The sequence below is a fragment of the Macrobrachium rosenbergii genome, chromosome 35 (genome assembly GCF_040412425.1).
Source record: "Macrobrachium rosenbergii isolate ZJJX-2024 chromosome 35, ASM4041242v1, whole genome shotgun sequence".
In the NCBI taxonomy this organism is placed as follows: domain Eukaryota; kingdom Metazoa; phylum Arthropoda; class Malacostraca; order Decapoda; family Palaemonidae; genus Macrobrachium; species Macrobrachium rosenbergii.
In genome coordinates this window covers 2,603,302-2,616,003 of record NC_089775.1, presented here as the reverse complement: position 1 = coordinate 2,616,003, position 12,702 = coordinate 2,603,302, and the positions used below count along the sequence as shown (strand labels likewise).

The following is a 12,702-nucleotide window of genomic DNA, read 5'->3' as shown; positions in this document are numbered from 1 at the left end:
ATATAAGAGTAGTTAATTCATTCATGGGCCAAATCTAGTGAATTTTTCCATATTTTTCCTGTTATTTCTGATTTAAGGATGAAACACCAATGCAGAAAGCTTCCTAGTGCCTCCCCTCTTCCCCGTGAGTCTCCCATTCTCCCAACATTTCCAAACCATCCCGAAGAAACGGTGCGATACGTCTTTCCAACTCCTACAGTCTAAATATATTCTCGTTCCCCCAGCGTCCTACCCTGGTGTGCAAGGATGGCCCCTGGAAAGGGTTCCTCCTGAAGGAGATGCCTATCCTACAGGAGAACTATTACCCCACGCCCTGGTGTGTCGACGGGCGCCTCCAGAGTCTGTTCGGGTGCCTCATTCGCGGGCTGCTACCGGACATCGCTTACGAGAGGTACGCTAAAATGGCGTCTTTATAGACAAAAGGGCTTTGCGGTAGTCATGCTATTATTTTATTTTGTAAGGAACATTGATAATTATTTGTCAGTGTTTTTTTATGACAGAATATTTATTATGAATTGTTTTTATGGATTGTAGGTTGTAATTTATCCATTATGTATGTGGACTTTCCTGACTATCAAAATCTGTTTCCACTTTCCGAAATTTAGGTGACAAATGGCCCCCTTTATAACTCCACAGTCTTTTGTTTCACTCAAAATATATCTCTGTTAATTTTGGGGGGTTCATATATGGCCTTTAGTAGCTCTCAAAACGACTGGTTTTATTCTCACTTTAGTTTTCTCATTGACTCAAAACAATTCCTGTTTTAGAAACTGCTTCTAAAGCTGCTTTCTCAAAATGGCAAGTTTTCCTTCACAAGAAGAACAGTTTTGCATGCAAAATTAGCAATTCTCATAATATTCGGCCTTAGGCAAGGCAGCCCTTGCCTCAAGGACAGTTGCAGGAGCCCTTACGTTTGTTTACAAACATAAACAAACACAAACACACACACACACAAAACGCACAAACACACAAAATCGAGCCTGAAGGAATCTGGACCAACTCGTCCTATGGAAAAGTGGACGACCTTGCCTAATTCTTTGTCCACCTCAGGGAACTGTTTGACCTCAAGGATGGTGGGACCATATCCCTCGACTGGCTGCGCAGGCCGCCTCCTCCTCCCAAGGACGCGAAGGACTCCCGACCAATCCTAATCTTCCTGCCGGGGCTCACAGGGACATCCCAGAGTGGATATATCAAAGGATTTATCAACAGGATTGGGGCGACTGAAGCTAGCTGCGTTGTCATGAACTATCGTGGGATGGCCGGTAACGAGTTGAAGGTTTGTCTCTTTCTCTCCCTCCCTCTCTCTCTCTCTCTCTCTCTCTCTCTCTCTCTCAGCTTTCCTTACCACTGCTGATATATCGTACCATTCCTGACAAAACTGGGCTCAATTTCGGCGAATGAAAACGGCTACAGTGAGATACATTCAGAAAATTGACTCCCAAAACGAATTCTCACACACAATCTTCTTCTTCTCAGACCACCAGGACCTTCTGCAAAGCGAATAGCGACGACTTGGAGGAGGTCTTGGGTCACATCAAGTCGCTGTACCCCAATTCGCCCGTCGTGGCCACTGGGATATCACTAGGAGGGTAAGAGGAGACAAATTAATAGCTTTATCCATCTACGAGAGCTTTCTCGTGGCGCCATATTTGTGAGTCTCTCTCACTTTCTCTATCTCTCTCTCTCTCTCTTTCTCTCTCTTAGTCTCTTGCTGTTTCTCCTTATGACCTCTTGTGACCTTTCCCCGTAGACAGGTCAGAAAATGACAGGTATTCTTCCAGGAAGATAGAAAAAGTTTCCAAAGAAGAAGTTGATGGGTATAGATTGGCAACGTGATACTTTTTAGGTCTATGATAAGTTTCACATGATTATATACCAATTTTGAATATATACGCGTGTGTGTGTATGTGTGTGCGTATGTTTGTGTATGTGCATGACCTCTATACCAATCTCCGCCCCTCAAACTCCCACAAACCCACAGGATATTGGTTTTTATTCAAATACTTCCCACCCCAACAGAATCTGGATCACGAACTACCTGGCCACCCGGGGCGAGAAAGCCGCCCAATTCCTGACAGCCGCCCTGGTATTTTCGGTACCCTGGAACCTCTTCACGGCCACCGAGAGCCTGGAGACCCCAGGTCTGAACCTGGCCATCAACCGCAGGATCACCAAGTCGCTGTGCGCCGTTTACGACAAGTACAGAGCGAATCTCGGCGGCGACGATCATCCGTGGCGGTACGACCGCGTCATGAAGGTCGGTTGGTTGGTTGGGTTCTTTTTGGGTCTGTTTTGGTCGGGTTATTTGGGATGTCCCCGCCGTGTTTGTGTCGATTGAACTTCTTTTCTTTTACAGAGCGAATTAATCCGGGACTTCGACAATAACTTCACGGCGCTGAACTTCGGATTCAGGGACGTGGATGACTATTACCGAGCGGCTTCGTTGGACGACCGGTTGCACAAGATTAGGGTTCCTCTGCTCTGTTTAAACGCTGAGGACGACTTTTTCCAGCCGCTCAGAGGTTTCTATCTCTCTCTCTCTCTCTCTCTCTCTCTCTCTCTCTCTCTCTCTCTCTCTCTCTCTCTCTCTCTCTAAGCAGAAATGCATATAAAACACTGCTCATCAATCTCATCCCATTCAAAATGGCGTATGAATTGGAAGGGACGCCCAGATAAATCGGGACGTCAAACGTATATATCTCATCTAACAACGTCTACACACATGTATAATTACACATACAGCCTCACACATACCCACACACACATACACAGACACCCACATAGGCATATAAGTCGTAGCATCGCAATAATATGGAATCAAACTCGTTCCGAAAGCAATTGGACGGGACGCCATTATCAACTCTTCTTCTCTTTCAGGGATACCAGTCTCCAAGGCAAAGTGCTCCAGCCACGTCGCCCTCGTGGTCACGTCCCGCGGGGGGCACGTGGGCTTCATGGAGGGCCTCTTCCCCTACAGGAGGTACTACAGCGACCGGGTCTTCGGCGAATTCGCCGAAGGCGTCCTGTCGAATCTGGACAAAATCAGGGGATTTCAAGATGGCAGCCGTTGGTACTAGAGGCTGCGATGATGACGTTGATGATTTCAGGCTGAATTAGAGACAGTTTTCAGTCTTAATATGTGCTGCAATGAGGAAGGGGGTTTTGTATGATGATTCAAGGGAATAAAACTGGCCTGAAAGTTATCAATTTATGGTAAAAAATCCACATTTATTGATAATTATTCTAGTCAGAAGACAGAGAAACCTGGTATAGGCCTTAGTCCTAAACCTGTGCCGAGCCTGAAAGTTCGCCTGTTCAGTCTCTCGAGAAATGTTTATCCATTTGTTTATAGTCAGTGAGACTGACGACAAAACAGTCTGTAATTTTCATTTGTTACTTGTACGGTACAGTTTTAAAATATATATGAACACAGATTGTGAGCTTATGTGCTAAAGCCTTTTGGCTTACACTAGACTGACATCAGTCCTGACATATTTTGTTTCATATTGTTGATTTTTGTCTGTTATCACTTATTTATAGTTAATAATCTACCATAATATTGTCCTTCAAACTCTATTTATTGCTGTTATATAGTTTGCAGACCTTTAACTCTGAGAAACCCCCCATCAAGTCTAGGCTCAGGCATACCAGGAAAGACTTAGAAGGGAGAAGGTTTTTCAGGACCTTTCGAGACTTCTAAAGTCTCTCAGACTTCTGGTTTAAGACTGAGAGGAGAACGGTGAAGCCCAGACTAACAGAGAGAGAGTCTGTTTTCTGAGAAACAGAAAGATTGTAGATTGTATGACTTGGTTAGGTCTAGTGTGAGCTATTTTTTTTGGAGGGAACAAAGTTGTATTTGAATAAAAAAAAAGTGTAAATATTTGTTGTGTTTCGTTTGAACTCAAATCCTGGAGTTTATTTCCAATAAAAAATATACAAATTAATTATTATTATATTATTATACCAGAGGGGCCACTGACTTGAAATTCAAGCTTCCAAAAAATATTGCTCAAATGGAAATAAAGAAAGAAAAAATAAGTTAATGAATTGATAAATAGACTGAATAGGGAGGCTGTTCCACAGTCAAACAGTCTGGGGGAAAAGGACCCTGGAAATTTGGAGAAATTCGACGGGGAATCAGGAATCAATTGCAGATGAAAGACCTCTGTCGAAACACAACTCCCTAAGAACTGACAGACAAAGACCATCTGTCAGTGGTCGAAGTCATAACTGCCGATATTAGGAAACAGAAATCGACCTCCACGGTCGATTAATCAACCCACAAATGACGCAAATGAGACGGAATCCAATCAGGAATTGAAAGAGGACCTGACGTAAGTACACCACCTGTGAAACGTGACGTCACAAAGGGGCCGACCATTGAAAACCAAAGACAGGTACAAAAAGATGCGATCTTTTTCCCCTTTTTAATCGCTCTGTAAGGCAGTTGTGTGTGCTGAGAGAGAGAGAGAGAGAGAGAGAGAGAGAGAGAGAGAGAGAGTCCCACAAGACTCAGTCTCACTATCAGTCTGCTCGTCGTGTGGTGAGGGCGCGCCAAAAAGGCGCTCGATCAGTGACCATGTCAGTGAATTCAAGCTTCACGCTCTCCGATTCCTTTCTGGATTGGCTGGCCATACCCGTGGAAGGCTCCTTCATGGGCGTCGCATTCGCTGTGGTCATCTGCTACTTGTTATACTACGTCAACTTCGTCGTGGAGGTAGGTGACAGCAGGTCTGTGGTGTCGAATCTACGATGCGCAGGCGTGCTGCGAAGCCATTTAAAATCATAGTTCCATATCTTATCTAATCATCTTTCTATTTTCGTTATTATATCAAAATAATTCTGTTGAGTCGCTTTATAAAATATATAATTAATTTCCCCGTTAGGTAAACGGACAGTTGCAAAAAGAACTGCTGTAAAATACAAAAAGAACTGCTGTGAAATACGTAATATACAGGTATAACTTTGGCGCAAAAACTAGAATAATTTCCATAAAATCAAAAATAAAATTAAAAAATAACATCTGGCAATGTCAACGGTACGTCTTTGTCCATGTTCTACCTGAGGCATTGTTTTTGTACCTGTCCCTCCATCTAGGTAGGAAAGAATACCGGGTGAATGATATAATTTCAGCCCAGTAAAGATAAAAAAAGGTGAATAATTCGTATCTGAGGGCTCTTATGCTAGCGAGCTTTTATAAGCTAACTGGCAACTTTATCTGCGCGTACTTCCTGCTTAGCAAAGTTACGTTCGGTGTTGATATTGAGTTACGCAAATGTGAAAAGCTATTTAAAACGTATATTGCGTTATTATAATACATAAATAGTGATTTATATAAGTTTATTAATTTACTATAATACATTTAATGTACTTTAAAACGAGTAAAAAACGTTTAAAGTAAAATTTAAAAGTGAATTTTACCAATCTTGTTAAACCGAACGCGCCATGATGCAACCCAGATGCTGGCGCAGTTAACTTTAACTGTCAAACTTAATGAAAAAATATATATATAAATATATTTCTAATGCGCAAAACCTTACGCCAAAAGTAAAATTATGATAGTTTCCATTAATAAAGACAATTTTCTTTAAAGTTTAGCCTTTATTTAAAGCGAATCGGAAGCCTATAGTTATTGAGAGCGAAGGTCAGTCAGCCTTGTTTGCTGAACGAACAACAACGCCACTTGTCACATGTCTCTCTCTCTCTCTCTCTCTCTCTCTCTCTCTCTCTCTCTCTCTCTCTCGTCCTTCAAACATGCACATCAAAACTGCTCACTCCTGTAATCGATGAAGGCATTCTAAAAAAAAACTGATTGTCACGAAATCTTTCACACTTTTCTCACGGGCGCGCGCGCGCAGAAATCGAAGTTGCGTGAAGGATTGCAGAGCATCGCAGTTAGGAAATATAAATCATCCCGTCTCTCTCTCTCTCTCTCTCTCTCTCTCTCTCTCTCTCTCTGTAGTCAGTGTTGCTTCATTGCTTTTGTATAGATGAACACCACGCGTCTAATATTTTTTCTTTTTAAATTATTTTTTCTTTTAAATTTGACAAGACTATGCTTAAGTACCAAATGATGAAGCATATACATATATGTATATATATACAGTATATATTATATATATATGGATAGATAGATAGATATATAGTGTATATATATCATGACACAAGCGTTCTCTGAAGCAATTCTGGTTGAAATCAATTGCACGGTTGCCTTTCACAATCTTGCGAATGGATTTTTCGTCTGAAATTCATTTTTTTTATCGTCATCTGAGAGGAATTGAAAGGTCATTGATATGTCCAAAACTTCCAGTGCTGATATTGATGTTCATTATAGGTAATAATTTTGCTTCGCTGTGAGATAATCCTATTCTGCTCTGTAAGAAGATCTAGCGGAGAAGAGGTTTGATGGATCTAATTCTGAGGGGGTTACCCCTCCTTATGGGGCGTCTGTGCCCAGGGGGTGTTCCTGATTGGGGGTACAGTTCCTTTAGGGCTCCTGCTTGCCAAGGATCTAGCTGGGAGATTCCTAATTCACTGTTGGTGTCCAGGTTATATAGGTCTAATTTTTCCTTCAACTTTCAGAAGTTATAGAGCAACATGAATCTATCAATGCACAACACATCAACAAAAGGCCTCCACCTTCTTGAATCATCTGATCAAAAGTTGCTTGTTACTATCCCTGATTCCAGGCATCCCTCTCTTGCCCCCAGAAACCTTTGCTAGCATGCAGACAAGGAGCGTGGAGAGACTTCCTGACGGAGCGCCTGCCCTTGATTCACGAGTGCTTCTGGCCCACCCCTTGGTGCTTGGACGGACGCCTGCAGACGGTCGTTGCGTTCTCCATCAGGACGAAGATGCCCCGGGTCCAGTACCAAAGGTCAGTTGCGTCGTGTCCTCTTGTCAGAGCAGAGTTATGCTCTGAAGGGGAGTTCCTTCAAAGTTAAGCTACGCTGGGTGTGATTTCAATGACTAGCTACATTTGCAGGTTAATATTTTGCCATGGTTGTTCTTTATAAACTTCAAATTAACAGACACTCTGGGTGTTTGGCTTCCAGATAAGCAACAGGGTCCTTCAAGCAACAAAGAGTCTATATCGTAGCCTGAACTAGCAGATTTTTAATAGGTATCTTACATCTAACAGCAATTTCATATAGTCCCCAAACCTAGACTAACCTGTAATTTCCACTTAATAATCAGTTTAAGAGATTTATTTAAAGGTGTATGATGTATGAAAGTGGTAACCAAGCAAAAATAGTGACAGTGACCATAAGTACAGAATCCATCAAGTTGAGGTTTAACTGTAAGTGAAACTAATAATCTCCTTTCCCACCCACCTAGAGAGACACTCTCCCTTAAAGATGGAGGCATAATCTCCCTAGACTGGACAAGCAAGCCTAGCAGGAAGGACCAGCCGATCCTTCTCGTCCTACCAGGTCTCACAGGGACGTCCCAGAGCCAGTACGTCAAGGGTTACCTCCACAACCTGCGAGACCTGGACGTCTGCTGCGTCATCTTCAACCACCGCGGGATGGGAAGGACAGAGCTTAAGGTTGGCCTTGCCAGGATTAATAAAGTACTCTATCAATCTTGGGTCCCAGTTCACTGCTCAAAGAGTCGGTTTTGGTCGTACGGCTGAGTCTAGGCCCCTCCAAAGGCCGTGATGCTATTGGCACACGTTGTGAATCTGTATATTTCATTTTTCTGTGTTTAACTAGTCTAGATTGTGGGAAATTAACTCCACTTACATAACCTTGCTGTCGCCCAATCCAGGGCTAGCTTTCTTCTCAACTCTGGTTCTTACATAGATCTGTACAATGAAGATAGGCATCTTACTCATAGCTCCTTGGAGATGGTACATAACGCCCCTAGGGTTGCAAGTTTCTAAACTCTGATTCTTTGGAATGAGGTTGCAAGCCTCATGCCTTGCCCAGCACATGTTATTGTTGTTATTGCTATCTGAATCAGTTTAAACAGAACACCGAGAGATAAAATTGCAGATGAACTATCAAGACTGCCTGCTGTGGACCGCGTAAACCACGCAGCAGGCAATAACCTCCCACAGGGACTCACTTTCCCATTCTATTCCCTCCAGACGCCCAGGACCTACTGCGGAGCCAACAGCGACGACCTTGAGGAGGCCTTGGAGCACATCCATTCCTTGTACCCCGAGGCTCCTATCCTGGCGAACGGGATATCCCTAGGAGGGTAAGAAAAATGTACTCATGATATATAAGGACATATTCCTACCATCAAAGTCATTGTCCATTGTCCCTGACGTCCTCGAGGACTCACTTCCACCCTCGTTCCAGGATGGTCCTCGGCAACTTTCTGGTCAACCGGGGAGAGGCGGCTTCGCGTTACCTCGTGGCAGCTCTAGTGTACTCGGTCCCCTGGAACCTTTTCGTGGCCTCGGAGAGCCTGGAGAAGCCCGTGTTCAACCTCCTCATCAACCAGAGCCTCACCATGGCCATGAGAAGGCTCTTCTGCACCTTCAGGAAGCAGCTGGAGGGGGACTTCCCTTGGAAGTTTGATCACCTCATGAAGGTGGGGAGGAAATAATTATTATTTATCATTATTAATATTCTGAAGTTGAACCCTATTCATATGGAGCAAGCCCACCAAAGGGGCCACTGACTTGAAATTCAAGCTTCCAAAGAATATGGTATTCATTATGAACACCATGTCATCATATTATTTGTATTTTCCATTATATTCTGTTACTTCCTTCAAATGGACACCATATTTTGGATGCTTGGATTTTAAGGCAGTGGCCCCTTTGGTGGGCTTGTTCCATATGAATAGGGTTCAACTTCTGAAAAATAATTATAATTATAATAATAGTATTGAGATAAATAACAACATCAGGATGAAACCATTTAGAAATAATCCAGAGAAAAGTCTTTATGATCCAGGGAAACGTGAAGCCAGTCTCAAATGTCAGATCAAATGGCAACTCTTCTTCTTGATTCAAGATGGCTGGCTGTGTTACCTCTCTTCTTTCACTTATTATTTTCGATTCCTACTTGATTTCTACTAATCTTTTGTTTGTTTGGTTAATGTGTTTCAATTTTCTGGCTGTTTGATTGATTAAGTTATCTGGATCTTGATGGGCGAATGCACGGATGCTTTCGTGTCAGTAACGTAACCGTGAGCGATTCAGACGTGAACGCTACGAGTAAAAGCATTCCGAACGCATAAAAGCAAAAACAACTCCAGCTTATTTATTTATTTATTTATTTATTTCTTCATTTCTTTATCCTCAGAGCAAAACACTGAGAGAATTCGACGACAGGTTCACCTCCCTCAACTTCGGGTTCCCCGGAGCCGAGGAGTACTACAAGGCGGCGTCCCTGGACGACAAACTCCACAAAATCAGGGTCCCCTTCCTCTGCCTGACATCAGCCGATGACCCTTTCCTGCCCAAGAAAGGCAAGAACCTTCTTTTGATATAACTTTTTCCTTTTCCCATCCTCAGATAGCCACGGATGATTCTTATGAGCCAGTGGTGTCAATGCGCTGACCTTGGTATATGTTATGACTAGTAATTGTCAAATGATTTTACATCATCCCTGTTTTAATATTTCACATACTGCATTATTTATTTGCCTAAATAATTAATACACTGGCTATTCAGATGGATTTATACCACTGGCACTTAAGCCCAGACTTGGATCTATCAAACACAACCCAAAAACCTGGGCACCCCAATCTCTTCCTCAGCAGGGAGTCTCAAGACTGGGTGCAAAGGGATGGTCTGAGTGTAGGATCAATGTTAATTGCCTCTGTCTTTGAAGTTTTTGGTCCAAATGAGGCGTGGGACTCCAGTGGCTAGTGGAAACCAGTGAGATTCATGATAAACTCCAAGGGAATGCTACTTAATGTTTTGCCTCTTGCTCTAGTGTAAATTGTGTCATTACCCAAACTATTAGATTACAGTTAACTTGAGAGAGGTTTGAGATGGCCAGTCCTTACACCAGGGATGCTGCATTACATACCAGTCCACTGATGGGACTAGGGTAGCATCCACCAGCCTTCTAGAACCTTGGAGTTAAAACACTATTGTATTATTTTCCAGTGTTAACTTTTATCTGTCATTTATCTAAGCTGCCGTTAAATACCTTACGTATACTAAACATTACTTCTCTTTTCCAGCTTGTCATCACCAACATTCTCTATTTTCAGGCATTCCCATAGACAGGGCCAATCAGTCCAGCCACGTGGCTCTGGTCGTGACATCGCGCGGCGGCCATGTTGGATTTCTGGAGGGACTCTTTCCGTACACGACCTTCTACGGGGACAGGCTCCTCAGACAGTACGTTAGTGGCGTCTTCTCGAATCTGGACAAGATGGAGGAGATTAGGCAGGAGGGTAACCAGTTTGTTCAGCAGTCAGTCTGACAAAGGCTGTGGAAACGAGAACGCTTGTGGTGTTTCCGTCTCTCCGTGTTTACGCGCTAGGCCTATGGAGAGAGCGCGTAGGTGGACAATGCATATGTTGCTTGGCTGTGACGAACAGGTGAAAAAGCCCAGTGGTGCTTTTGCGTTTGTGTGTTGTGCGTTTGTAATACCGTCCTTTTGATTGTCTACATGAAACTTGCTCTCAATATCACTATTTCTTAGATCAAGTCAGTGTCTTATGCCAGCAAGGCTTCTCGCCCCCAGAGCAGCCCCAAATCTTGCCAATTTCCATTCAGGTGCGTTTGACCTACTGACGACGCTGGTTATGTGGTTCAACAAGAAGAAATGTCTTGAAATGAGACACGAATGTGCATTATACTTAAGTTTAAGGACATCCCAGACGTCTTATGTCGATATTTCCATGTTTCACTGAACACAGAACAGTCTGTGACACTTTCTGTAAAACTTGAGGAAACAGATTCTGTGATGTTAATGTATAAAATGATTTACAGGCACAGTTATTTAGTTTTATTAACCTAACTATCAATGAGAAGACATAACTCTGTGTACAATAGTGTTGTAAGTCCAGAATTCTTGTAGAATTGCATTAACAGCTAAATAATAGATAGGGGGTCCTTCAAAGGTATACCAGTCATGGAAGAGAGATGTGGCTGTTTCATAAGCAAGAGATCTGAAGTGGAATATCTGAAGTTTCTGATAAACTTCAGTATCTGTGAGTTACAGAATACAAAAGGACCATTTTAAGAGCTAAGAATCCAGCCCGGTGTCCAAAATAGGTGTGTGAAATTGATCTGTTGGAACTCCAGAAGTTCAAGATTGGTGAAAATGCCAATTTTTACAAAAAATAGTTCATTTACTCTGTCGATGATTGTATTTGTTTATCTTTGACAATTCTCTCTCTCTAAATATACATGAATATATATCTTTTATATATATATATATATATATATATATATATATATATATATATATATATATATATATATATATATATATATATATATATATATATATATATATTTATATATTCATGTATTTAAAAAAAAATAGGACACAAAAAAGCGTACAACCGGCCGTCACATCTCATCGGGTCGTTCTGCAGAATATCCTAATGATCGATCTTTTAGTAAGAACCCAACGTTGCGGTATATGACGTCATCGCAGGCACACATCTCCACCCCTCCCCCAACGAAGGAGACCAATCCCCCACCCCCAACGGAGCCACGACACCGCTGTCAGACGTAAGAGATCAAAAAATTCTTCGTTATTTTCGCCTCTTTACGCATGAATTAAGACGTAATTCGCCCTCATATTTCGGTAATACGTCGAATTATAATCGTATTATATTAAAATATAATATTTATCTCCTTAAATAACCGGAAGACCGGCTGGCAAAATCAATGACATACCTTTCCCCTGGGGGTTAGGGGGATTCCGGACGGTCCTACTGTGTCAGTAGTGGTCTTACTCTCGTCGTGATAAGAACTTGCTTAGTGGAGCATTTTATTTTATATTCTTTTTTTATTTTATAATCAATTGTGGTGATTATAAGTGGGAAAAAGTGCTTATTATTTTATAAATATTATTATTATACATAAGAGAAAAATTAAATGCTGAATTATTATAAGGAATTTTACTCAAGCGAAGAATTTGCTTTGGAATGTTCAGAAAATTTTTATATGTAGTGTCTAATCATCTTCCATTTTTCATATATTTGGTGTCATCTTCCATTCTCCCGCCATGACCAGGCCGTCTCCATGCACTAGGATCTATAATGCAACCTATCATTTATAATATTATATATTATTGTCAGCACTTTTTTTTAATTATCTCAATAATTATTATCCTAATTATTATCTCTGTTTCGTTACTTGAGAATGATATATGTCTCATATTATGCTTTTTTTCTTTTTTTTTCTTTATTCTTTATTCTTATATTAAGTCTGGCCGTGCTTATCGTAAGAGCTTAGTCTAAGACTTAAGTTGAATCCAAATGTCCCCCAAAAAATTTTATATATTTATAATTATATATACTATATATTTATATATATATATGATAAAATGCAATACAAGGAAAAAATAATATTTTTAAATATTTCTCCAGGAATAACCATCGATTTTGGGTCTTTAAAATGTCTGGTATTATTCGTAATATTTTCTCAGTCAAAAATTGAAATCTGGTCCTTTGATTCCAGCCAAGGGCCAAAATCAGGTAGAAAAAAAAATCGTCAAAATCTGGCCAAAATCCGTTCAAAAGTTTGTCAAATCTGGTTAAAATAAT

The 12,702-nt window shown here is 41.4% G+C and overlaps 2 protein-coding genes across 2 annotated transcripts in view; both read left to right on the top strand.

The window, feature by feature from the left end:
• LOC136856328 (protein ABHD1-like) overlaps positions 1-3,881 on the top strand; it is a 5,169-nt gene extending 1,288 nt beyond the window's left edge. Inside the window, exons 2-7 of the mRNA XM_067134084.1 lie at positions 225-391; positions 1,051-1,279; positions 1,480-1,592; positions 2,023-2,260; positions 2,360-2,525; positions 2,881-3,881. Coding sequence (XP_066990185.1) covers positions 225-391; positions 1,051-1,279; positions 1,480-1,592; positions 2,023-2,260; positions 2,360-2,525; positions 2,881-3,080 — 1,113 coding nt within the window. The 3' untranslated portion in view covers positions 3,081-3,881. The remainder of the gene's footprint in view (positions 1-224; positions 392-1,050; positions 1,280-1,479; positions 1,593-2,022; positions 2,261-2,359; positions 2,526-2,880) is intronic.
• A 648-nt stretch (positions 3,882-4,529) lies between these two features.
• Positions 4,530-10,917, top strand: LOC136856327 (phospholipase ABHD3-like). The gene is made up of 7 exons (XM_067134083.1): positions 4,530-4,720; positions 6,714-6,880; positions 7,342-7,552; positions 8,096-8,208; positions 8,313-8,547; positions 9,267-9,432; positions 10,186-10,917. Exons 1-7 carry the CDS (start codon positions 4,583-4,585, stop codon positions 10,398-10,400), a joined length of 1,245 nt encoding a protein of 414 aa, XP_066990184.1. The 5' UTR covers positions 4,530-4,582; the 3' UTR covers positions 10,401-10,917.
• Positions 10,918-12,702: the final 1,785 nt, after the last annotated feature.

Coding starts and splice junctions, on each gene's coding strand:
- LOC136856327 (XM_067134083.1), top strand. CDS start 4,583: ATGTCAGTGAATTCAAGCTTCACGCTCTCCGATTCCTTTCTGGATTGG. Junction 6,881..7,341: donor CCCCGGGTCCAGTACCAAAG/GTCAGTTGCGTC, acceptor CCACCCACCTAG/AGAGACACTCTCCCTTAAAG. Junction 8,209..8,312: donor AACGGGATATCCCTAGGAGG/GTAAGAAAAATG, acceptor CCCTCGTTCCAG/GATGGTCCTCGGCAACTTTC.